Consider the following 22,743-nt stretch of genomic DNA (forward strand, 5'->3'; position numbering starts at 1 on the left):
GAGAAGAAAGAAGAAAAAAACCTAAGATGGGGGTGGGGAAAGGGAGCCAAAGATGGTCAGATGCTCTGAAATTGTTGAGCTCGATGTTGAGTCCAGAAGACTGTAAAGTGCCTAAACGAAAGATGAGGTGCTGTTCCTTGAGCTTGCGTTGAGCTTCATTGCAGCGCTTAATAATTTGGCGTCACAAAATATGGCAAATGAATAAACTGCGACAGGATTGAATAAAGCAAAAGGCACTGCCTTGCATTGCCTTCATCTTTTTGAACTTTAAAACAAAACAGATTCGACTTGTGCATTAACACCTCGACTAAAATAGCACACAGAGGAATGTCATATGAATGTGCTAAGTGTTTTTTTTCTGTATTTGCTCGATTTATAATTGTTGTGCCTGCATTTCTGATATAATTGGAAATTTACTAAACTACCTCTTGCAAAACTTCTATTCAGTTGCTTAGGAACATAGAACAAGGTCAAGAATGTAATCATTGTAAAATTTCTATCAGACCATTTACAGAGCTTATCTAAGTTATCTATAGATAACTTAATGAGAACATAATGCATTATACCCTAAATGTGATATTTCTCACTGTTTGCATCAGTGACAATAGTTATATATTTCAGAAAGTGTTGTCCTTGAGAAATTAGAAGTTCTTACAAAAAAATATATAACTATTTCATTTGATATGAGAAGAAAAATAGTTTTAAAGTTTGTAGTATATTATGCAAACCAATCACAGTTAGCCTGAGAAGACCAAACAATCTACCTCTATCTATTGTTTAAATATCAAGCTAAAGTCACCTTTTATCACATCTGATTAGCCCATTCAATCCAGATTGCCTTCCAGCAAGGTGGTTCGTGGAAATGGCATGACTTTATGGCCCTATTAGTTGTAATGAGCTGATTGGCCCTTAAGAAAATCTATGGCTCTTGGGAATAGGCAGTGACCAGAATATAATGGTAATCAGACATGCCACATCTTCCCAGACCTGCTCCCAGCTCACCTCACTGGTCTGGGCCACAGAACGGCAACTGTGTTTCTTTTTCTCTCTCTCTCCCGCTCTCTTTTTCCCTTACTCTTCCCCCCCACCTCCCCTTTGTCTTATCTCCTCTCTCTCCCCCTGTCTTTCCTCTCCCACTCTAATGGAACTTTGACCACTGTACATTCCATCCCCCCAAGTGTGAATAGGTGCGAATTCTGGCCACTTTTGCTTTCTGTTTCCAGCTGATTCCAAATCTTCATCGTCATACATGTCATCTTGGAGTGACGTCAACCCCAAAGACAATCTGATTAAATCCCCCAAGGAGTATAGTTACTAACGGGTATGGTGGCATAGTAGTTATGTTACTGGACTAATGATTTGGGGACATGAGTTCAAATCCCACCACAGCAGCTGGGGATATTAAATTTAGTTAATTAGATTTTTAAAAATCTGGAACAGAAAGCTAGTATCCGTAATGGTGACCATGAAACTATCGGATTGTCATAAAAACGCACCTGGTTCACTAATTTAAGGAAGGAAATCTGCTGCCCTTACCCGGTCTGGCCGCTATGTGACTCTAGACGCACAGCAATGTGGTTGACTCTTAACTGCCTTCTGAAATGGCCCAGCAAGCCATTCAGTTGTATAAGGCGGTTCACCACCACCTTCTCAGGGGCAATTAAGGATGGGCAATAAGTGCTGGTCTTGCCAGCGATGCACACGTCCAATGAATAATTTTTTTTTAATTGTTTGTATGACAATTGACTAGTGTGATTTGAGCCTTGCTGGGACAGCAGGTATCAGAGGTTTCTCATTAGCAGCAGGATGAGTAGTAAATCTCACTACAAAATGTGTGAATGTGTTCCTGACCACACATGGACAGACACCATAGCTCATTGAGCAATGCTTCCAGCAGCTGGAGGTGCAGAACTTCAGTAGCAGCTGCTTGCCTGTATACAACACAAAACCCAGGGGGCACTGAGTCCTGGATATAGGAACACCTATTCTGTACCCAGGCACTGGCTTCCAGCAACTGCCGTCCCAAATCTTGGAGATTCAGTGTTGGCTCCACAATGTATATCTGCTTTCAGCACGATGCTATCGTGCCATCCACCTTGAAATTTGAGGCGCCCAAGTATATATTATGCAGCAGGCTTACTCATCTTGAATTGCAAATGCAAAAGTGGCTTATGTGGAAAAACGTAAACTCCATCCAGCTGCAAATGATAAAAGTGTGGGGTTTTATTTCCTTTTATAACTAGATTTTATAACGAGATCATGTAAAAGATTTTGTACTATCTATGGCTAAAATGCAAACCGTCTTTTCTCACGAGACATTAGCTGAGAATAGCACCAGCTTTCAGTGAAAAAGCAGACTACGTTGATTGTTCTGGTAACTAGTCATTAAAAGGGACATATGATGCATTGGTTACATCAGTTAGCAGTTCCTGGGTGTGCTTTGGAGGTTGTGTAAACCTTTGCACACCAAATTGTGTCATGTTCAAGATACTTCATTCTGTCTTTGAGATTGCCCTATTAGGACACAGTTTAAAGGATGCTGAAACAGGACTGTAAAAATGTACATTTTGTCATTTTGGTCTCATAAAAAGTTAGAAGTATCACTGGAAGTTAAAATAGTGTATTACTATTTTTCTCTGACCCCATCTCTCCTTCTGACTTCCCCCTTTGATGTATTTTCACTATTCCCTCTGGCATTCCCTTCTCTGACCCCGAATGACCAGTCCTCAGCAAAGGCCTCTGCTTCATCCGCCTCAAAATAAATTTTGAGTTCGGTGCGACGCTGAACCCTTTGAGTCCGCACCCACTTCTTTGGCCAGGAGTCTTTTCCCTGCACAGTGGATCCTTTCTCCCATCTTAAGAATTCTCATTCAATCTGGAATCCTCCCTCTGGCCTTTTTGCCTCTCGATCTTTTCATTGGGAACTGCCAGCGTGACATCGGCTGTCTAAATTTCTCTATTCCCCTCACTCAGTCTAGCCTCCCTCTGAAATATCAGCATTCCTGTTCCAACCCTGACATTATCATTAAACTGGCTGACGAAGGTGGCGCTATTGTTGTTTGGCGAACAGACCACTACCTTGTGGAGGCGGAATGCCAATTCTCCGACACCGTCTCCTACATCCCCCGAAGAGAACGTTCCCTCCGTGCCACCCTGGTCCACTCTTCAATCATTCCCAACACCGCCTCCCCTTCTCACAGCACCTTCTCGCGCAAGTGCAGGAGATGCAACACTTGCCCTTTCACCTCTTCTCTTCCCACTTTCCAGGGCCCCAAACATTCCTTCTAGGTGAAACAGCAATTTATTTGTTGTACTTCCAATTTAGTATCGTGTATTTCTGCTCACGATGCAGTCTCTTAATTGGGGAGACCAAACGCAGATTGGGTGATAGCTATGCTGAACATCTTTATTCAGTTCACAAGCGTGACCCAGAGCTTCCAGTCGCTTGCCATTTTAACTCTCCAATCCACTCCCACCCTGACACCTCTGTCCTCAGCTCCTATACTGTTCTACTGAAGCTTGAGGAACAGCACCCCATCTTTCAGTTAGGCACTTTACAACCTTCCAGACTCAAAGTTCAACAATTTCAGCTCATAACCAGATCACTGCTCCCATTTTTCACATAGCCGGTGCTGGTAATGATTCTGCTGTTGCCAGTTGCAGTTCCTCTGGACCATCTTTTGTTTCTTTACTTGACCTATTACCACCCCCTCTTGCCTTGCACCATAATTCTTTTTGTCATGAAATCACTCCTGCCTTCCCTTTTGTTCTTTCTATGTAGCTATACCTCTCCGCCACTTCTCACAACCCCTTAATTGCTTCCATATTGTCAGACTGCTTGTCCAACATCAAATTTTGGATGAGTCCCAACATTAGAAGCATTGAAGCCATCATTTTTGGTCCATGCCATAATCTCTGCTCCTTTGCACAGAATCCATCTTCCTCCCTGACTATGCTCTCAGACTGAGCCAGTACTTGACATCCTGTTCAACCCACATTCGACCCATCACCCCAACTGGTTATTTCCACCCCTTACATTTTAACCGCCTCTGTTCCTCTACTATCATAATGATTAGATCCTGCTTTTGTCAGCTTCACACACCCTCTTTGGTGGTTTTCCTTCCTCCACCCTCCAGAAACACCAACTTGTTCAAAATTGTGCTGCACATATCCCATCTGGCACTAAGTCCCACATCGCCCACTTCTCACTACCCTACACTGGCTTCTGGTCCCTGAATGCATTGTATTTTAAATCCTCATCTATAAATGCCTCTACTACTGCACTACTTCTGTAATCTCCTGCAGCATTAGATTTCTTCCTGAACACTCTTTTTCTCTGCCTTCACCCAGCATTGGTGGCAGAGCATTTAGACACCTTGGTCCAATTCTCTGGAATTCCCTCCCAAAACTTCTCTGCCTCTCCACCTCACCTACTTCACTCCCCCCCCCTCCCCCCACACTTTTAAAAGTCTTCTCAAGAACCATCTCTTCAAGCAAGCTTACAGTCATCCGTCTTCCTTGTTAGTTTGCTATCCATTTCGCTACGTCGATTTGTGACGCATCTGGGGACAGTTCTTTGTTACAGTCACTATATAAATGCAAGTTGTTGTTGTCGTCTGTCAATGTCGTTTTTCTATCTCACAGAGAGTCCAGGAGTGTACAATGGGCATTCTGTAATACTTCTAGTATAACCCTGAGGGACACTATATCCCATTCACTACACATATATGGTTTATTTTTATTTTTCTCAGTGCATGAGCCTGTCACTGGAAGCTGCCGTTGGTAACACGCATGAATAAAGAGTGTTGGGACAGGGCTTGCATCATACAAGCAACCGGCTTCATTTATTGATTGGTTCAGTTCAGCTCAAAAGTTCCTGTAGAATCTTTATTAGTACAAGCAACCCACTCCCATCATCAGATTCTTTCTTTTATTTAATATTGGCCACTGCTGGAAACATTCTTAATCTCTTCTCAATGTGAGAAGATTGTGTTTGTGAAGCGTAATGTATAGGATTCTTTCATATATTCTCATCCTATTCCAAAATGTTATAAGGGGTCTGTTGAAGAGAAGAAATAGCAGGACAATTACGATGAATACGTGGCTTGAGGAATGGTGCAAGACGGAGGGATTCAAATTCCTGGGACATTGGAACCGGTTCTGGGGGAGCTGGGACCAGTGCAAACCGGATGGTCTGCACCTGGGCAGGACAGGAACCGATGTCCTAGGGGGAGTGTTTCCTAGTGCTATACTCGGGTTATACTAGAGGTATTATGGAGGGTTTAAACTAATATGGCAGGGGGATGGGAATCCAAGCAGGGAGACAGAGGGAAGTAAAATGGGGGCAGAAGCAAAAGGTATAAAGAAGATAAGGAAAAGTGGAGGGCATAAAAATCAAAGGCAAAAATCAAAAAGGGCCACATTACAACATAATTCTAAAAGTACAAAGAGTGTTTAAAAAATCAAATCTGAAGGCTCTGTGTCTCAATGCGAGGAGCATTCGTAATAAGGTGGATGAATTAACTGCGCAGATAGCTGTTAACGGATATGATATAATTGGGATTACGGAGACATGGCTCCAGGGTGACCAAGGCTGGGAACTCAACATCCAGAAGTATTCAATATTCAGGAAGGATAGACAGAAAGGAGAAGGAGGTGAGGTTGCGTTGCTGGTTAAAGAGGAGATTAACGCAATAGTAAGGAAGGACATTAGCTTGGATAATGTGGAATCTGTATGGGTAGAGCTGCGGAACATCAAAGGGCAGAAAACGCTGGTGGGAGTTTTGTACAGGTCACGAAACAGTAATAGTGAGGTTGGGGATGGCATCAAACAGGAAATTAGGGATGCGTTGCAATAAAGATACAGCAGTTATCATGGGTGACTTTAATCTACATATAGATTGGGCTAACCAAACTGGTAGCAATACCAGTAGAGGAAGATTTCCTGGAGTGTATAAGGGATGGTTTTCTAGACCAATATGTCAAGGAACCAACTAGAAAGCTAGCCATCCTCGACTGGGTGTTGTGTAATGAGAGAGGATTAATTAGCAATCTTGTTGTGCGAGGCCCCGTGGGAAAGAGTGACCATAATATGGTAGAATTCTTCATTAAGATAGAGAGTGACGCAGTTAATTCAGAGACTAGGGTCCTGAACTTAAAGAAAGGTAACTTCGATGATATGAGATGTGAATTGGCTAGGATAGATTGGCGAAGGATACTGAAACGGTTGACGGTGGATAGGTAATGGCAGACATTTAAAGATCACATGGATGAACTTCAACAATTGTACATCCCTGTCTGGCGTAAAAATAAAATGGGGAAGGTGGCTCAACTGTGGCTAACAAGGGAAATTAGGGATAGTGTTAAATCCAAGGAAGAGGCATATAAATTGGCCAGCAAACCTGAGGACTGGGAGAAATGTAAAATTCAGCAGAGGAGGACAAAGGGTTTCATTAGGAGGGGGAAAATAGAGTATGAGAGAGTAAGCTTGCAGGAAACATAAAAACTGACTGCAAAAGCTTCTAAAGATATGTGAAGAGAAAAAGATTAGTGAAGACTAATGTAGGTCCCTTGCAGTCAGAATCAGGGGAATTTATAATGGGAAACAAAGAGATGGCAGACCAATTGAACACATTTTTTTGGTTCTGTCTTCACTAAGGAAGACACAGATAACCTTCCAGAAATACTAGGGGACCGAGGGTCTAGCGAGAAGGAGGAACTGAAGGAAATCCTTATTAGCCAGGAAATTGTGTTAGGGAAATTGATGGGATTGAAGGCCGATAAATCCCCAGGGCCTGATAGTCTGCATCCCAGAGTACTTAAGGAAGTGGCCCTAGAAATAGTGGATGCATTGGTGGTCATTTTCCAACATTCTATAGACTCAGGATCAATTCCTATGGATTGGAGGGTAGCTAATGTAACCCCACTTTTTAAAAAAGGAGGAAGAGAGAAAACAGGGAATTATAGACCGGTTAGCCTGACATCGGTAGTGGGGAAAATGTTAGAATCAATTATTAAAGATATAATAGCAGCGCATTTGGAAAGCAGTGACAGGATCGGTCCAAGTCAGCATGGATTTATGAAAGGGAAATCATGCTTGACAAATCTTCTAGAATTTTTTGAGGATGTAACTAGGAGAGTGGACAAGGGAGAACCAGTGGATGTGGTGTATTTGGACTTTCAAAAGGCTTTTGATAAGGTCCCACCCAAGAGATTAGTGTGCAAAATTAAAGCACATGATATTGGGGGTAATGTATTGACGTGGATAGAGAACTGGTTGACAGACAGGACGCAAAGAGTAGGAATAAACGGGTCCTTTTCAGAATAGCAGGCAGTGACTAGTGGGGTACCGCAAGGTTCAGTGCTGGGACCCCAGCTATTTACAATATACATTAATGATTTAGATGAAGGAATTGAATGTAATATCTCCAAGTTTGCAGATGACACTAAGCTGGGTGGCAGTATGAGCTGTGAGGAGGATGCTAAGAGGCTGCAGGGTGACTTGGACAGGTTAGGTGAGTGGGCTAATGCTTGGTAGATGCAGTATAATGTAGATAAATGTGAGGTTATCCACTTAGGTAGCAAAAACAGGAAGGCAGAATATTACCTGAATAGTGACAGATTAGGAAAAGGGGAGGTGCAATGAGACCTGGGTGTCATGGTACATCAGTCATTGAAAGTTGACATGCAAGTACAGCAGGCGGTGAAGAAGGCAAATGGCATGTTGACCTTCAGAAGTAGGGGATTTGAGTATAGGAGCAGGGAGGTATTACTGCAGTTGTATAGGGCCTTGAGAGGCCACACCTTGAATATTGTGTACAGTTTTGGTCTCCTAATCTGAGGAAGGACATTCTTGCTATTGAGGGAGTGCAGCGAAGGTTCACCAGACTGATTCCCGGGATGACAGGACTGACAAATGAAGAAAGACTGGATCGACTAGGCTTATATTCACTAGAATTTAGACGAATGAGAGGGGATTTCATAGAAACATATAACATTCTGACGGAATTGGACAAGTTAGATGCAGGAAGAATGTTCCCGATGTTGGGGAAGTCTAGAACCAGGGAACACAGTCTTAGGATAAGGGGTAAGCCATTTAAGACCGAGATGAGGAGAAACTTCTTCACGCAGAGAATTGTGAACCTGTGGAATTCTGTACCACAGAAAGTTGTAGATGCCAGTTCGTTAGATATATTCAAAAGGGAGTTAGATATGGCCCTTAAGGCTAAAGGGATCAAGGGGTATGGAGAGAAAGCAGGAATGGAGTACTGAAGTTGCATGATCAGCCATGATCATATTGAATGGTGGCGAAGGCTCGAAGGGTCGAATGGCCCACTCCTGCACCTACTTTCTATGGGCCCAAGTTTCGAGCCGCGCCTAGAACGGCGCAGTCCCGACCTGGACGCCCGTTTTTCGCGCCACAAAGTGCGTCTAAAAAAAACTTCCAGATTCTCCAGCTCCCTGCAGGTCGTTTGCAGCTCGGCGCAGCGCAGCACGAGCTGTAGGGGGCGGAGCTAGGTCCCTGCGCTGAAAACAGTGCCAGGACCTCTGCACATGCGCGCTACAGTGGGCGCGCATGTGCAGTAGCTCCAGGCGCCCAAAACTGCGTGGGAGGGGCCCGAAGCACGCAGCCCCTCGCCCTGGCCCAATGGCCTCACTGGGGCTGTGTGCATAAGGCTCCTCCCACGGCCAGCTCCTGCTTCCTCCCGACCCGACTCGACTCCCGCTTCCCGCCTCCGGACCGGACCCCGACATCGACCCGTCTCCCGCTCCCCCCCCTTCCCCGCCCCCGGACTGGACCTGACCCGACTCCCGCTTCCCCCCGCCCCTGGACCGACACCGACCCGACTCCTGCTTCCCCCCACCCCTGGACCGACCCAGACACCGACCCGACTCCCGCCTCCCCCCGTCCCCGGACCGGACCCGACCCAACTCCCGCTTCCCCCCGGCCCCTGGACCGGACCCGACCCCGACACTGACCCGACTCCCGCTTCCCCCCCCCCCCTCCCCTGGACCGGACCTGACCCGACCCGACCCCCCGGATTGGACTCGACCCGACTCCCGCTTCCCCCTCCCCCCCCCCTGCCCCCGCCCCCGCCCCCGGACTGGACCCGACCTGACCTCCCCCTCCCCCCGACCCGTACCGAACCAACCTCCCTCCCACCACCCCCCCGACCCGACCCAACGTCACCTACCTGTAAATCTGGTGCTGGGGACGGGCCCTGCCCGAAGTCTCGGGCCCATTCAGCCTCCCTCCCCCTTCTCCTTTCCCTCCCCCTTCTCCTTTCCCTCCCCCCATCTCCTTTCCCCTCCCCATCTCCTTTCCCCTCCCCCATCTCCTTGCCCCCCCCATCTCCTTCCCCCCCATCTCCTTTCCCCCCTATCTCCTTTCTCCCCCATCTCCTTTCCCCCGCCCATCTCCTTTCCCCCCCCATCTCCTTTCCCCCATCTCCTTCTTTCTCCCCCTTCTCCTCCTTTCCCCCCTTCTCCTCCTCCCCCTCCCCCCTTGTCCTCCTCCCCCCCTCCCCCCTTCTCCCCCCTCCCCTTCTCCCCCCCTTCTCCCCCCCTCCCCCTTCTCCCCCATCCCTCCCCCTTCTCCCCCATCCCTCCCCCTTCTCCCCCATCCCTCCCCCTTCCCTCCCTCAGCTCCCCCTCTCTCTCCCTCTAACCCCCCTCCTCCCCCTCCCCTCGCGGTCAGAAACACAGACACTGACAGACAGAAAATGAGAGACACACACAGACAGACAGACAGACAGAGAGATAAAGACACTGACAGAGACACACTGGGTGGTGGGGCGGGGGGGGGGGGGGCATCCCAGCACGCTGTTGGAGGGCTCCCGGTGCTGCAGTCGGTAAGTAGAAAATGTTTTATTTATTGATTTTAAAAAAAAATGATTCCTTATTAATTTTTTTTGATTGATTTATTGGTTGATTTATTGATGTATTTATCATTTATTATTGATGATGGCTCTTTATTTGTAAAACTGAAGTGTTTAATGTTTGTAAACTTCCCTTTAAAACCCCCCACCCCCATTTCCTACGCCTGATTTGTAAACTACGCCTGATTTTCTAAAGTGTAGACAAGGTTTTTACGAGTGTACAAAAATCTTCACTTACTCCATTCTAAGTTAGTTTGGAGTAAGTTTTCACTGACGAAACTTTGAAAACAGGCAGAAGTGGCCGGACACGTCCCCTTTTGAAAAAAAATTCTGTTCCAAAGTGAAACTGTTCCAACTGACTAGAACTGGAGCAAACTAAATGGCGAGAATTCCGATTTCTAAGATACTCCGTTCTACACCAGTTGCTCCTAAAAATCAGGAGCAAATCATGTCGAAACTTGGGGCCATTGTTTCTATGAAATAAAGTTGGAGCATTTCAAATGTATAAATTCAATATGTTGTGGAGCTCAAGCAGAAGTGAAATCTTTCAGTTCTGTGAGGCTCGCTTCAGAAATTCTTCACTCTGTGACCGATGCAATAAAAATGAAATGTTCACCAGTATTATCAGTTCCACGGCTGCAAGAAAAATGTTCTCACCCAGTAGCGTGAGGGAGAGATTGGTAAATTGTTCTTTTTCTTATTGCAGAAGAAAGCATTCAATAGGAATACCTCCATTTTAATTAAGCACAACTTTCCTTTCATTCATTCTTTGTATTTAAGCTGTAATTACTAACTTCTTGTCCTGTCTTTGCCAGAGGAGAGTCTTTGCCAACGTGAAGCCTCTGCGGAAGAGGAACTCCACGATGGACACATCCCTGCGCAGTTTGCAGGTCTGCTGCATGGCTCTTCCCCAGCCTGTGAATCTCCAGAGAATCCTTATCAACTGTACACTAAAGCAAACAAGGAGTTCAGCAATGACAACGCCTTGAGAATCAAAGAGCCAACTCAGGAGGCAAATTTAATTAAAGCAAATTCACTACAGTGTCCAGATGAAACAAACGAGGCACAAAGGCTGCAAACTGTCAGTAATGCATCAATATTAAACAGAGAAAGCAAACCGCAAGTTGTTTATAAGACCATTTTCCACACAAAAGTGAACCAGAATGATAGTGACACATTTGTCAGCACCAGAACTTTTCGGAATAACGATCACTGGATAACCAGCACAGGAGAGAAGCTTGGCTTTGAGGACAGGGCATGCACTTTAGGACGGCTAAGATCTGGAGGAAAGACACTTCTTGAATTGCAATTAGCCAGAAACATTTCAAAGTCGGATTCCAACCTTATTACTTGTTCACCGATTGAGGAAGAATCGAGGAGCAGTCGCTGTGAGTCTGTATCAAACTACTTTAAAGAAAGCAAACAATGCACGGGAAGATGTCTGGAACGAACACCATCTTTCACAGCTGAATGGGAAGAGGTAAGAGTTATTATGAAATCGCCATCTGTTCCAAACGTCAGTAGTGTTTAAATTGTGATTTGTCTTGAGATTATTAAAGCAATGGCAACAAAAATCATCAAATAGATAAGTGAGTGATGTCAAATTCCTTGCAGCATGTTACACAACTAATGCAGTAAACTGAAGCCCATACTGCACTGTCCACCAAATAAACCATACTTGCTCATGTATTATTAACAGTGCTGATAAACCAGCTTGGCAGAACGTAGCATGCAGAGTCCATTGTATACCTGCTTGGGCACCTATATGTTAGGAAGTTAATCATTTAATAATCCAGATTTTAACGCAGTCCCTCACCAAATGTTTATTTAATTTTATCCTGAAATGAAAAATGGAAATGACTTTTTTAGGAATAGCAGTTATTCTTAAAGAAACATTTTGTGAAGGACTGCGTAGTAGGGTCAGTTAGCACACACTATCTTTTCACCCCTGGGACCTGGATTCTACTCTAGCCCAGACTGATAGGCTGAAAGTCTCCTGGTTGTTGGCTGTGTATTTCTATTCAACATCAGTTTGGGTAATATCAGTTCAGTTCTCTGTGGATGTAAAAGTATATGGCATGACAGTCTCATTGCGAAAAGCCAGCAGGTTGTGGGAGAAATCACACTCGTATAACAGGTGCTATTCTGAGTTGAGCGTAGCGCACATTTGTGGGGCAGAGTTGAAGGAGCTTTACTCAGCATTTGATGGTTCGCCCAACCTGTACCTGGTTAAGGATGTGTGCTCCCACTAGATGACAAAAAATGTAAAAGCATTCCCAACCTTGGCACCCTCACTGCAATGTGTTCAATTAATGTATTCAATAAATCACTGTATTTGAGTAACTTTACTTGTTAAGTATTCAGATTTCAAGTTAATTTATTTCCAATCGTGATTTCAGATGTTTTGATAACTTGCAGGAAATGTGAAAAATAGTTGCTGTTATGACGAGTTTGAGACTTGGTTGACTTCAGTTTTCTCTATAGTGATGATTTCAGCAATTCCATTACCCTAGCCAGAATACTTCAGGTTGTTACTGACAATATTGCAACCTCTTCCATCCAAAAGGGTATGAGATTCAACATTGCAGACTTCTTCCCATCTCAACCATCGAAGTTTACAGCACAGAAGGGGGTCATTTCACCCATAGTTCCTGTGTTGGCTCATTGCTGGAACAACTCAAAAACTAATCCACTGCCCTGCTTCCCCATAGCCTTACATCCTCCTCTTCTTCTTTTTCTCCAAGTCTCCCTTAAAAGATGCAATTATTCCCTGTGGGAAAGCATTTCATGTTCCAATAATACATTGAGTAAAGACATTGCTTCAGATCTCACTCCTCCCTCTCTTCGAGACAATTTTAAATTGATGAACCCTCATCACTGATCCCCTAACCAGAGGAAATAGTCTTTCTTTCTTCAGCCTATCAAACCTCTTCATAATTTTAAAAACACTAAATCTCCTCTTAGCTTTCAGTATAAACAGTATCAGGATCCCAAGTCTCATTTCCCACACCTGTAAAATCCTCATGAATCTAGATTGCATGCTCTTTCTTTGGCTCTAATGTCCTTTCAGTAATGGGGTGCCCAAAGCCACACACACACAACTCTAACAATTGCTCAGTCAGAACTTTGTATAAATTTATTGTTACTTTGCTCTAGTCATTTATGACCCTATTTATATAATCTAGAATACTGTTGGCTTCTTCCATAGCTTTATCTACCTGCACTTTCAGGGAATTAAATATTTGGATGCCTACATGCCTCTGTTTATCCACACCCTTCTATGTCTTTCCATTGAGGGTAAATTCACATTCCTTGTTTTTCCTCCCAAATTGAATTACCTCACACCTCTTCATATTAAATTGTATCTGCTACATGTGTGCCCACTGCTTCATTATCAGCGAATAGATGCTGAAATATGAGTTTAGTGAGCCAGAGTTTCCCTTACTCACATCTAGTGATTTGTTTATAAGCTCATGAAAGTCATCCAACAGGAGACAAGTGAGTTATTGGGCTAGAAATTCGGATTTGGGTCACAGCATTTTTTTGGCAGTAAAAAAAGCCGCTATGATATGACTCCGTTATGATTTTGAGTCAAACATTCGGGGAAAAAGGGGAACAATAGTGCCTGGTGAGAAAAATCGGCGTTGCACGAAGATTCGTGACGCAAACCGCAAATTTTCTGCAACTTTTCTCCAAGGCCGATACCACTGCGAGTTGGGCCTAGGGAGGGAGGAAAACACAACATTTCTTTTTCCAAAAAACAAAAAATTAAAAATCACAAAACTTTCACAAGACACTTTTCTAGCGAATCACTGCAAAAGAATTTTCAAATAAAAACTTTAACTTACCGTTTTTGCAGGGTTTTATACCTACAGCCGTTCCAAGGGCTGCACCGACAGGTTTTTCCTCAGCGTTTTTCCCTCCCCATCTACGGGTCATCGCTGAGCCAAATATCGGGTGAAAGTGCATTTTCCAGTCAGGCACGCTGGCGATCTGCTCCCCAGTGAGATTTTAAAATCGCCGATGCAAGGCTTCAGAGAATTTCCCACCGTACCATTTTCCGCCCAAAATGGCGAAATACCGTCGTTAGACCCGGCACAAGGCTGTTAAAAATCCAGCTCTATAGTGTCGACCAGCTTTGACGTCCATTCTTGCAACCTTTTGGCTTGCGTAATGCCCTCCGTCACTTGAAGTACTGTCTGTAACCAGAGGATTGTTTACAACAGTAATGGAAGCCGATTTTACTTACTTCTGAATTGATCACTGGATTTCAAACATAAGTAGTCTTTTTGGCTTCCAGGATTAATTAACAACATAGCTAGCACGATGGGAAGAATAGTTTTTTTATATTGTAAATAGATTATAGAAATGGTCAAGTAATGAGAATTTTGGTCATGAATTATTTTCCGTTTGTATGTGCAACTTTCCCTTTCTACGAATCGAGATATAATTGCTTTCTGGATTTTTTGAGAACAGGAGTGTAACTAAGGCTGCAGCTGAGCAAACAGTTGTAATGGATCCCATGGTGAGCTTAATCAGAACAGAGACGTTGATTCTGCAGGTGTTGAAACTCTGGTAAGGATGAGCTGGGAAGCAGCTGTTTAGAGATTAATGGTTCTTACTATGTTCTTTGCAGATTGATAAAATTATGAGCTCCATAGGAGCTGGAATCAATATTGGTCTGAAAGGAAAGCATGATGATGCTTCAGGTAAGGAACAACATTTTACGTCCACACAATCACCTTTTCATGAAATTCATTAAAAAAAGTATTTGTGGCTGATGAATAATAAGATTCTTGTCAGAGTGGCTATTTATATAGTCTTATTAACTCAGTTTAGTGGAAGTGTTTTCTTCCTGGGCCTCTATTAACAGTGTGCATCATTCGGAAAAGTATGGGCTAATAAATGAAAGTCAGCATGGATTTGATTGAGTCCTTTGATGAAGTAACAAAGAGGATTGATGAGGGTAGTGCGGTTGATGATGTGTATGTGTACTTCCAAAGGTATTTTACAAAGAACCACATAATAGACTTGTTTGCAAAATTAGATCCAATGAGATTAAAGGGACAGTGGCAGCGTGGATACAGAACTATCTAAGGGACAGAAAGCAGACAGTAATGGTGAATGGTTGTTTTTCAGACTGGAGGGAAATATAAAGTGGTATTCCCCAGGGGTCAGTATTAGGACTTCTGCTTTTTTTTATATATATTAATGACCTGGACGTGGGCATACAGGGCCTAATTTCAAAATTTGTAGATGATATGAAACTAAGAAATGTAATAAACAATGAGAAGGATAGTAACAGACTTCAAGGGGACAAAGAGAGACTAGTGAAATGGGCTGATACATGGCAGATGAAATTTAATACAGAGAAGTGTGAAGTGATACATTTTGGTGTGAAGAATGAGGAGAGGCAAAAAAAACTAAATGGTACAATTTTATAGGGGTTCAGGAACAGAGTTACCGGGGGTGTATGCACATAAATATTTGAAGGTGTCAGGACAAGTTGAGAAGGCTGTTAAAAAAGCATACGAGATCCTTGGCTTTATAACCAAAGGCATGGAGTACAAAAGCAAGAAAGTTATGCTAAATATTTATAAAACACTGGTTCAGTCCTCAGCTGAGTATTGTGCTAAATTCTGGGCACCACATTTTAGGAAGGATGTCAAGGCATTGGAGAGGATGCAGAAGAAATTTACTAGAATGGTACCAGGGATGTGGGACTTCAGTTATGTGGAAAGCCGGAGAAACTGGGGCTGTGCTCCTTAGAGTAGAGAAGATTAAGAGGAGATTTGATCGAGGTGTTCAAAATCGTGAACGGTTTTGATAAGAGTAAATAAGGAGACGCTGTTTCCAATGGCAAAAAGTTTGGTAACCAAAGGACACAGATTTAAGATGATTAGCAAAAGAACCAGGGGCGACATGAGTAAACATTTTTTATGTAGCAAGTTGTTGTGATCTGGAACGCACTGCCTGAAACATTGGTGGAAGCAGATTCAATAGTAACTTTCAAAAGGGAATTGGATAAATACTTGAAAGGGACAAATTTACAGGGCTTTGGGGAAAGAGTGGGGAGTTGGACTAATTAGATAGTTCTATCAAAGTGCTGGCACAGGCACGATGGGCTGAATGGCCTCCTTCTGTGCTGTATCATTCTATGATTAGGATTAAAGGTTTCTTGCCGATACCTAACCCATGCCAAGTCCCACTTGCCATCATCCTTGTCCTCGTTGACCTACATTGATCCCCAGTTCCCATTATTGTTTTAAATCCCTTCATGGCCTCACTCCTGCCTATCTCCGTAACCACGTCCAGCCTGACAGACCCATTCCCAAACATTCTGTTATTTGACCCTGGCTTCTTGTGCATTCTCCTCTCCTTTTCACCCCATCATTGGCAGCTGTAGGCTTGATGCTCAGTAATTCCCTCCCTAAACCTCTCTGTCTTTCCACCTCCCTCATCCCTGTCAACACCCCTCCTCAAAAACTTCTGGTCACCTGTCCTAATATCACCTTCTTTGAGTAGGCAGCAGTTCGTTTTCTGATAATGCCTCCATGAAGTGCTTGGGAACGTTTTTTCATGTTAAAGGTGCTATATAAAATGCAAGTAATTGCTATTGGATGAAAAAGCTGTCTTTTTATTCTGTAATATTATTTATCACTGCATCAAGAAAACATTCTTACACATCATATTCATTGCAGCTGCTGCATTCACCTGCCCTTCCCAAAATAACTACAATCTCCCTTTAATGACGAAGAATAATGAGAGAATATATGAAAGTATAATGAGGTCATAGTTCAATTGGATATGTAGTTTGTGGATCTGTCATGGGCTTGTAGAAAGGTAGTTCTGACGGAGTGTGATGTGCTTTATGACAATTAAAACAGAGGTCTGAAAAGCTGTTAACATGAATACTCTCAACTTAGGTTTGTGAAGATTTATTTGAGGCCACAAATATTAGTTTGAATTAATTGTTAAAAAGGTTCTTCAAAACTCTCTTGGTGTAACTGCAAGCATCTTCTTTTACTCCATCCATAAAACATTTGAAAATGTTTCTTGCATTTAAAAGTTTTAGTATTTTTGCTGAAAGTGTGTTGAACTGTGATATTGTTTGAACATGATATTCAGGACTGGAGGTTTCAGTCTTGCATGTAGGACAAAGCAGTAGCACTTACAGCAAGCAGACGAAAGAATTTTGTACAGTGGTATTTCCTGCATTTGTTTTAACTGAACTCATCATTCAAGGTTGGCGTATGTGTGTGTGTGTAGGAGGAAACAGCATCAGCATCTACATCAGCAGCAGAATTACAGCTAGCAGACAAAGAAATCTGGCTTTCTGATGGCCTTTATAGAGACTGTGAGGTGTAGCCTGGGCTGGGCAATGAACAGGAGAGGGGGGGTGGGGGGAGCATGGAGCATGGTACAGCATACTGATGAGTGTGGGAGTACTTGATAAAAAGAATCCTAGCTGCTGGCAGAGCAGTGCTTACCGTGGAGAACTGCGACATTCACACGTTCAGGGACCAGCCTGCTCTTAATATTCTCTCTCTCATGTATTCTTTAGACAGAGTACTATACATATATATATATATATAGACACCTTGGCATGCTGGACCCACATCTTGTTCTAATACCTGCTGGCTGTGAGAAGCGTTCCAGTATTTAACCAAGCTACAGAGAATAATATTGACAATAGAGTTGTGCACCACAAAAGCTATCAAGCTGGCGGGCTCATTCGACAGTCACATTCCGAGGAATACGATGTGGCAATGCCACCTCTCAACCTCGGAATGCCCCTATTACCGGATTGATGGCATGTCACTACTGAAGCGGCTTCCCCTTCAACCTCTTACAGGACCCAGAGTTGTATTTCAGACTGTGGGACGGTGGCTGGAGAGCATAGGACTCCCCCAGTATGAGAACCACCTGCTGGCAAACGGATTTGACAACATCCAGTTCATGGTAAGCTACCTTCTGTTTAATTTTTGCGCATGAACAGTTGATGTTTTCTCAAAACCATGCTATTCTTATCACCCCCCCACCCCACCCCCCCCCCAACCTTTCTCTTTTTCTCTGTCCAACTATATTATGACCTGCATCCGTTGTACTATTGCCTCAGCAACTGTGGACCTGTGTGGCCATTAAATGTAATATTGTAAAGCTCTAACTACCCATTCAAAAGGGACAGAAGGAAGCATCAGTTTGACTATAAATAACCCTGATGGATTTATCAGTTTCCATTGCGGCATAACTGATATGCCTGTGCAGTCTAACATGAAAGCTTTGGTTGGATCTTGAAGCTTTTTCCCTGTGTGTGAGTGTGTTTGTATTTGTTTTGTAACTATGTATCATGTCTTGAACTCCAAAGGGGCTAGAAAACATTTCGAGTTTAGTTTCTGAAAATAAATTATTTTGTAAATATACATATGCAACTGCTATAATTATGGTAGTTCTAATAGCTGTGGGAGAGTTGAAAATGAACTCTCTGTAAGTGTTGCTTAAACTTAAAAGTTTTGCTGTCTGTAGCTACCTAAAAAGATACAGTCATGAAAATAGTAAGACACGCGAGATTTTGAATGGCCAAAAATTATTAGGTTTTAAAGATTGTTGTAACATTTTAGAATTTCTCTTCTAAATTCTTTGGCAAAATAAAAGTTTCTATAAAAATGGAACTTTGATAACTCAAGATCAGTTCTGATCAATACGATTTGTGTTTAAAACAGTGTAGAAGTTACCTGTCTGAGTCACAAAGGGAGGTATGTTTGTCAAATGCCTGTAGAGAGGCAGTAATTTCTCTCCTACCTGCTTTGCAGAAGTCAATTTTGTAATTTATTTTCACTCATAGAAATATGTGGTGATTTTCAGCTAGAGAGAAAAGCAATTATTGTAGTTACTAGGAGACCTGCTATAATTAGCTATTTCTTATAGGGAGTGTCAATCACTGAAAAAATGCCTACATTATAATCTTTCCTACCCACACTGAGCTTAAAACCAGGATTTATTTTTAAAATGGATGTAGATAAATTGGATTAATGCAGAATTGAATGTTAGTTTTTGTGTGTTTATCTTGTTGATGGGGTAGAATTAGAATTCTACAGTTTATTTATGTCATTACAGTGGAAGGATATTTGTTGTTGGTTCTCAAATGGTGATGGTTTATTCCTCTCAACAGTGCATTTTGTGTCATTTTGAATGTTAAGTCTAATTTCTTGATATGTTATTAATTCTTTCAAACCCAAAGATTAACCAGAAAGAAACATCTCCCATTACACAATAGCCTCTGCTCAGAGCTCAGCAGAGAATTATGTGTTAATTATATTTAGGTGATGAATCAATAATGTCCCAGTTTTGCTGTTGTGTTGGTAAAAATACCAAAGGTAAACTGTTGAGATTTTGGACAATGAGTTGTGCTTCAGCTCTGTAAGGTCATCCATTCCTTTCAGGTTACTCATAGTTGGTGTATTTAACAATAATTTGCAGTGTTTCTGTCGAGGTAAGTTTTGTCACTTTGGAAAGCCGTGTGTTCATTGTGTGACACAAATTAATATATTTTTTAAATTGTGGGTAGCCGACTACAGCGATCAGATTTGACTCAGTAAAAACTCAAGACAAAATTCTGTGTCCTATGGAGAAATATTTGAACTTCATTCATAGGTTCTTCTTTACAATATGATAATTAAAATTACTTATTGTTAAAACGATTTCATGAGAAATATGAAAACAGAAGTAGTGTTCACCTCTAGCAGAAATCGTTACTGTAATGTTCATTTTTTCCCAATGTAATAAAATATTTATATATTATATATAAGACAATAAACATAGGAACATAAGTAGGCCATTTAGTGCCTCAAACCTGTTCCACAATTCAACCAGGCCATCAAGCTGATCTGTTCCTCAACTTTTATCTGCATTTGACCCATAACCCTTGATTTCTTTCCACCTGCTTCAAGTGAATCAGTTTTTAGTTGACAGAAAAAGTTAGGATTTGGGGGCTTAATTGATCCAGACAAAATATTGATGCACTTTTTATTATGGGGGGAAAAAGTGAAAAAGAATGACTGACTTGAAGCAGATGGAAATAAATCCCTCAGTTTGTTGTTTATACAATGTTTGTTAATATATCAACATTTTGAAAATTACATCAGGATTGTATCAACATTACAGTATTTCCTAACTGATGATCTAAATTGTTTTTAATTCCCCTTCCCCATCTCTACTTTGGTGAACACTATTTCTACTGAGTTGTTTTTCTTCTGCCCACCCACCCATATACATCAGCTTCTCACCTCAGTACCTTGAAGGTGAGGTATTTTCATGGTGATGTGCACTAACACTTCACCCTTAGTTATAAATAAAGGAAATCAAACTGAAAAAGTTTACCTTGCAGCATCTCGTTAAAAATGCTTTTAAGTAAACTTATTGAGAGGTATCATCAGATACTGATTGTTCTAAAAGTTGGAGCACTGGAGACTGTCTCTTTGCATTTGTGAATCACAATAATAAGAAAAAAATAGATTTTGGTGAAGGGTTTCTATCAGGAAGAAACCTTTTCTCTCTTCAGGTACTGTCGGGACCTGCTGTGCGTTTCCAGCACTTAGGTTTTTATTTCAAATTTCCAGCATTTGCAATTTTTCTTTCTATCTTTGCTATGGAATTCCATTTAATTAACCCCATATCTAAAGCATCAGTACCCTGACCAGCTTCTGAGCTTGTCATGTTTTCTTATATCCCAATGTAATCTCATTGTTACATGCAATAGACATAGCATTGTCAAAGTAAACTGAGGGACTTATTTCAACTTGCATCTCTGTATTCACGTGCACCTGTGAATACTATATCCTCCAGTGATTACTTTTTTATTCATCACTTATTATTTGCCAAATTAAATAAGGGATTTGCCCTCATGCATTTATTAATCCCTAGCTATTAAAAGTCCTTGGACCAACTGAGAAACATCTCATATTCCAGCCACTGCGCAACACAGATTAGATTAAGAGATGAACAATTTGATTAAGAGATGAACAATTTGATACTGAGAGAGCATTACCAAATCAAATTTCTAAAATGATTCTAACGTGTCATTTCTCCTATGCTCTCTACTGTAAAAGAAAACAGAGCAATTACATTATAATTAAAGCATAGAATTTTTAAAGTAAAAGTTGGTGTCGATACTGTGCTTAAAAAGTCTTTTGCTGTTTGGAATATTTGATTGAGATTGTTTTCTGGCGGATGGTGTGTATGTATGGGACAGGAGAATCAGTTCAGTGCTTCTCTCATCACCACTAACTGAAATCATTTATAAGAAATTTAAACAATTGAAGGAAAAATAATCAGTTGTTCCAGTGCTTGTCGAGCACGAGTTGAATTCAGAATATTCTTCCTTCTTGCAGTTGTTTTTTCTCTATACACCTGACCAATAACTTTCATTTGCTGGGGAAATGAGAGGGACGGGAATTTTTTTGTATAAATAAAGGTTTCAGCAATGACATTTGCCTGTTTTTTTTTCTTCAAAACACTTCAAATGCTTTCACCCTTCTTGGTTAATAAGCATTTCCTTTTGTTTGCGGGCATCCCTCTCTCTTCTAATTACTGAGCCTCTCGTACAATCTAAAAGAGTGAAGCTCGCCTCGATGTTTGAAAGATCAATGAAAACTCAATTCGCGTCCCTTTTAGGATGTCACTAGCCTGCATTTATTCACTTCTTCTCTTGCACACTTCAATATTTTTAGCCTTTTCTGTTAGAACAAATACCTGTTTCTATTCAGCTGTTGAAGAGTTGAGACTGATCTCTGTCTTCTGTAAATGACAACGATGCAGCATGTATCAACAACAATGGAGACATTGTCAGCTCAGAGTGCACAGCAGATTTGAAGAAGTATACCTTCACTTCAGATTGCAAATGAACACAAGCTACTGGCAGCTAGCTAGTGGACCTGCGCACTTGGGACACAGATGATCAGTTCAGCAGTTTCCTTTATTGTATCTGTTAAATACTAGTAGAGATTAATGGTGTAGTGGAATTATGTCTTTAAGTTGTCTATCTAATACAACATTGTAGTCATTATCAGCACTGAAGGGGCTAAATGTCCATGTTATAAGTGAGCAATCCATGCAGACCCACAGAGTGAACCTGTCAGTGTGGTGAAAATAAAGTTGTTAGCGTTTCACTGTCAGTGGTACAGATACAGTAAATATTGGCAGAATTAGCGATTCATTGTGTAATGCCAAAAATAGGAGAATGAGTGGCTGGCCATTATCAGATTGGGGTAGGGCCAGTAATGGCCAAACTATTGTACTTTTTAAATTACTTTGTTGAGGGTCACATGTTCTCCTCAGATATGATTTCCGGCCCCTGTGCTTTTCCATTCCTGTTTGCAAAGGCAATACAGCAGGGAGAAAGAGCCCTCTGCAGTTTTGTTTTTCATTCTGCATGCATTGTATCAGGCACACTATAATGATTAGCGTCAGGTTTTAATAAGCCTTTTCTCTCGACTTGGCATTTCAGTGATGCAGCAAGCCGAAGTTCATAATCATTCCAGTGTGCCAGAGGGGACAAAATTAATGCATTTAAATGTTTAATGAGCAGCAGCTATTTACAAAACGTAGCCATTGGCAATAACACAATTAACTTTCCGAACAAACGAGAATATTTGGAATTTAAGGAAGAAAAACTTCCAGGCTTTATATGTTTTACATTGTTAAATATATACTGATTGGAAAAGTTTCAGCACATAGAATAATATGATCGTCAAGCACCCAATTTTTAACTTAATTCACATCCTCATGTTTAAAATCCGGCATGGCCTCACTCCTCACTCTCTAACTTCTTTCAGCCGTACAACCCTCCGGGAACTCTGCGTTCATC

At 42.0% G+C, this 22,743-nt stretch overlaps 1 protein-coding gene across 12 annotated transcripts in view; it reads left to right on the plus strand.

Annotated features, from left to right (window-relative positions):
• Nucleotides 1-22,743, plus strand: part of anks1b (ankyrin repeat and sterile alpha motif domain containing 1B) — a 965,528-nt gene that overhangs the window by 819,693 nt on the left and 123,092 nt on the right. For all 12 annotated transcript variants that reach the window (XM_070897439.1, XM_070897440.1, XM_070897444.1 and 9 more), the window contains 3 exons: nucleotides 10,694-11,358; nucleotides 14,515-14,587; nucleotides 17,734-17,840. In XM_070897439.1, the coding sequence (XP_070753540.1) occupies nucleotides 10,694-11,358; nucleotides 14,515-14,587; nucleotides 17,734-17,840 (845 nt within the window). The remainder of the gene's footprint in view (nucleotides 1-10,693; nucleotides 11,359-14,514; nucleotides 14,588-17,733; nucleotides 17,841-22,743) is intronic.

The sequence above is a fragment of the Pristiophorus japonicus genome, chromosome 13 (assembly GCF_044704955.1).
Source record: "Pristiophorus japonicus isolate sPriJap1 chromosome 13, sPriJap1.hap1, whole genome shotgun sequence".
In the NCBI taxonomy this organism is placed as follows: Eukaryota; Metazoa; Chordata; class Chondrichthyes; family Pristiophoridae; genus Pristiophorus; species Pristiophorus japonicus.